General features: G+C 46.1%; 1 protein-coding gene across 1 annotated transcript; it reads right to left on the bottom strand.

Moving 5' to 3' along the window:
- Positions 1 to 397: 397 nt before the first annotated feature.
- BDV59DRAFT_206678 (tryptophan synthase) lies at positions 398 to 1,561 on the bottom strand (the record flags this gene model as incomplete). Its single annotated transcript, XM_073694837.1, has 1 exon — positions 398 to 1,561. One exon carries the CDS (start codon positions 1,559 to 1,561, stop codon positions 398 to 400), a length of 1,164 nt encoding a protein of 387 aa, XP_073542510.1.
- Between the last annotated feature and the right edge of the window lie 1,385 nt (positions 1,562 to 2,946).

Here is a 2,946-nt window from a genome sequence, read left to right as displayed (position 1 = left end):
ATGTTTGTAGTTGGTAGGAGCGAGCCACATAATGATCTTTACCGAGTAGGGGTGATTTACAGGCCGAAGAACAGTTTCTTCAGTGCCTGAGATTAAACTGACTGTACAGCTGAGAAGGGCGAATGATGTGGACTCATGATTGGGAATATCCTTCGGAAGCTTTTAAGTATGGTTTGGCCAGTCCAAGCTCTTATTTCTAAGATTGATATGCGATTTACTAACCGCGAGGCGATGGACATTTAGACTGCATTTGCTACGCTTCTTCGTACATCGTCCGTGCAATATAATCTAGAATTAAACAACTTATAAGGTGTCCCAGACCGAGAACTATTACGACATAAGGCTCTTTTGTTTAACATTAATTATCCTAAATTTTAACCAACTCCTGGGACTTCGATCATTTTCGATCTTCTCGTCGTAGCACAGACGGGTCAACAAAGTTTTGACCAGTTACTAGCAATACCACGATTTCCTCCTCGTTGAGTTTACCTGCCCGCAGAACTGCTTCTTCAACCGCAAATCCAGTATCAAGCCCTGCAGCAATGCCTTCTTGTTGCCTCAATCTCTCCACACCGCGCGGAGCTGCTTCTTCGTCTACAGCAACACATTCCATCCACCCTTGGCTCGCCCAATTCGCCAGCTCTGGTCCGACTCCAGGATAGTTGAGATCAGGAGAAGCGGAGTTGGATAATCTGATCTGGCCGTTTCCATCCTGCAATATGTTGGTACACATTCCGTGGAAGACCCCCAAGGATCCATGAGTTATAGCGGCGGCCTTGGCCGACTCAACACCGACGAGGGCAATAGACGGATAACGAATGAACGGATAGAAGAGGCCAAGACCTGCCCCATTGCCTCCAACAGACGCCACAATAGCACTGGGGAGCTTGCTGCAAGACTCCTCTACCTGGCTCAGGACTTCCTCCCCAATGAATGACTGGAAGGTGCGGAAAATTAGTGGATAAGGATGTGGTCCAATAGGACAACTCGGGATATAATATGCAGTATCAAACTGTGTAGTTGCAGTACGAAAGGCTTCACTAATTGCTGCCCGCAGACTCTCCGAGCTGTTACCTACTACATTCACTAACGCCCCAAAGTGTGTCATCTTCTGGACTGCTTTATACTGGGATGTGGCGTCATGGGCACCTATAAAGATTGTGCACCCCATCTGCAGACTTGCGCAGAAGGCGGCACACGCAATTCCATGCTTTGCCGACCCGCATTCGGTGATGATTTCAGTTCGCTTCATCCGACGGGCCAACAGCACCTGTCCGACGATATTGTACTCATTCTGGCTGCCAGAATGACACAGGTCTTCACGTTTCAGCCATATTTTTGCGCCACCAGCTTGGCGGGTCAGTCCTGCTGCATATTGGAACGGGACCGAATGACTTGGGAAAAGCTCCCAGAAATCGCTCCAAAAGCCTTTGTCCATTATAGCCATATGAAACACCTCGTTCAGCTCATCGAGAAATCCGACCTGGCTTTCCGCTGCATAACATCCCCCAAACTGGCCAAATTTCCCTCTATAAGTTGAGCCTTTCTGGTTCATCTGCATGTTGAAAGCGCCACGGGGTAATTATGTGCTTATAAAGACAAGGTATAACACAAATAGGATAAAGCACGACGAAGATGCGAACGATAAGATTCTCTGGATCGTTGGTAGTCTCAACGACGCTTTATCTTATTTCAATTCTACGTTATACTTTTCAGCTAAGGTGTTGATCAGGCTAAATGTATGTAGGTAAGGAGGTCTGCTAGGGAAAGCTCCCCGCTGAGATCTGTGGGTAAAATGAATGCATATATATTCTTTGGGGAGCTTCAGCGTTACCAGGTTAAGTATATGTAGGTAAGGAGATCAGCTAGGGAAAGCTCCTCGCTGAGATCTTTGGGCAGAATAAAGATATATACATCCTTGGGTGATTTCACCGCATAAAAATTAACCCAAAACCCTGATTTAGGGACACAAGACCGGAGACTAGAGCCTACAGTTCGTATGCAGCTACAAACCTACGAGCGGACACGGCAAGATTACTGGAGCGCCTAGGACAGGCTAAGGTAACAACGCAGAACCAGACATGGGCCGATGTCGCCCTACGAGATCGCTCTCGCCAGAATACATCTCCATTAGATCAAGACCTAACCAGCTTCCCTTAGGTGCCAAGCAGTCGCGCTTGAAAAGGATATAAGTAAATTCGTGTATCAGGTATTCGAAGCAAAGCATATTCATGATAATTCCAAATATCTGGAACAAGCCTTCGCCGACAATTTCGAGGAATTAATCTGAAATTGCGAACATACTTAAACAGCTATATATTGACTCCTGTAGGAAAACATCTTGGAAAAGAAGGTATACGAGACACCGATATAGAGAAATATGCAATTCCGGATAAATTTTAACGGTCATGCCCTCGGCACGATTTCGACGCGTAAAGTTGGCAAGCACTACCTAGCATATAATGCTCACTATCATTAGCCGTTCGCAACCAGCTGGAAATTACTTTGGTACTATCTGTTTTCTCATTTGGAACGTATCATCACCCATACACCTTATGCCGGTTTTTAGACTCCGCTCGTTCGCTTCTGCTCAGCAAACATGTCACTTGTTCATCTTCTACGTTATAACTATACTCCAAGGGAGCAAGAAAAACTCTCCATGTCCCGGAATGGTGCCTATTATTGTCAATGGTTATTACTGGAACCTGTTCAATCTACCTTTCAAACCTGCATCATCAAGTAAACTCCCAAACATAGCCGCCTCAAAAAGACGGTTAACCTGCTATGCATGCTGATTGGCATGTGCCATCATCTAAGCTAGTTCGTCGACTAGCCCGTACAAATATATCCTTGCTATAGCGACACGTAGACCCTCCGCAAGGTTCTCCTCTTTCCTACAATCTACTACGCCTCCCAAAATATAATCCACCGGTCCTGTCGAGAGGA

Source organism: Aspergillus ambiguus, assembly GCF_047715705.1.
Source record: "Aspergillus ambiguus strain CBS 117.58 unplaced genomic scaffold BDV59scaffold_109, whole genome shotgun sequence".
Classification (NCBI taxonomy): Eukaryota; Fungi; Ascomycota; class Eurotiomycetes; order Eurotiales; family Aspergillaceae; genus Aspergillus; species Aspergillus ambiguus.
This window is presented reverse-complemented; position numbering and strand designations above follow the sequence as displayed.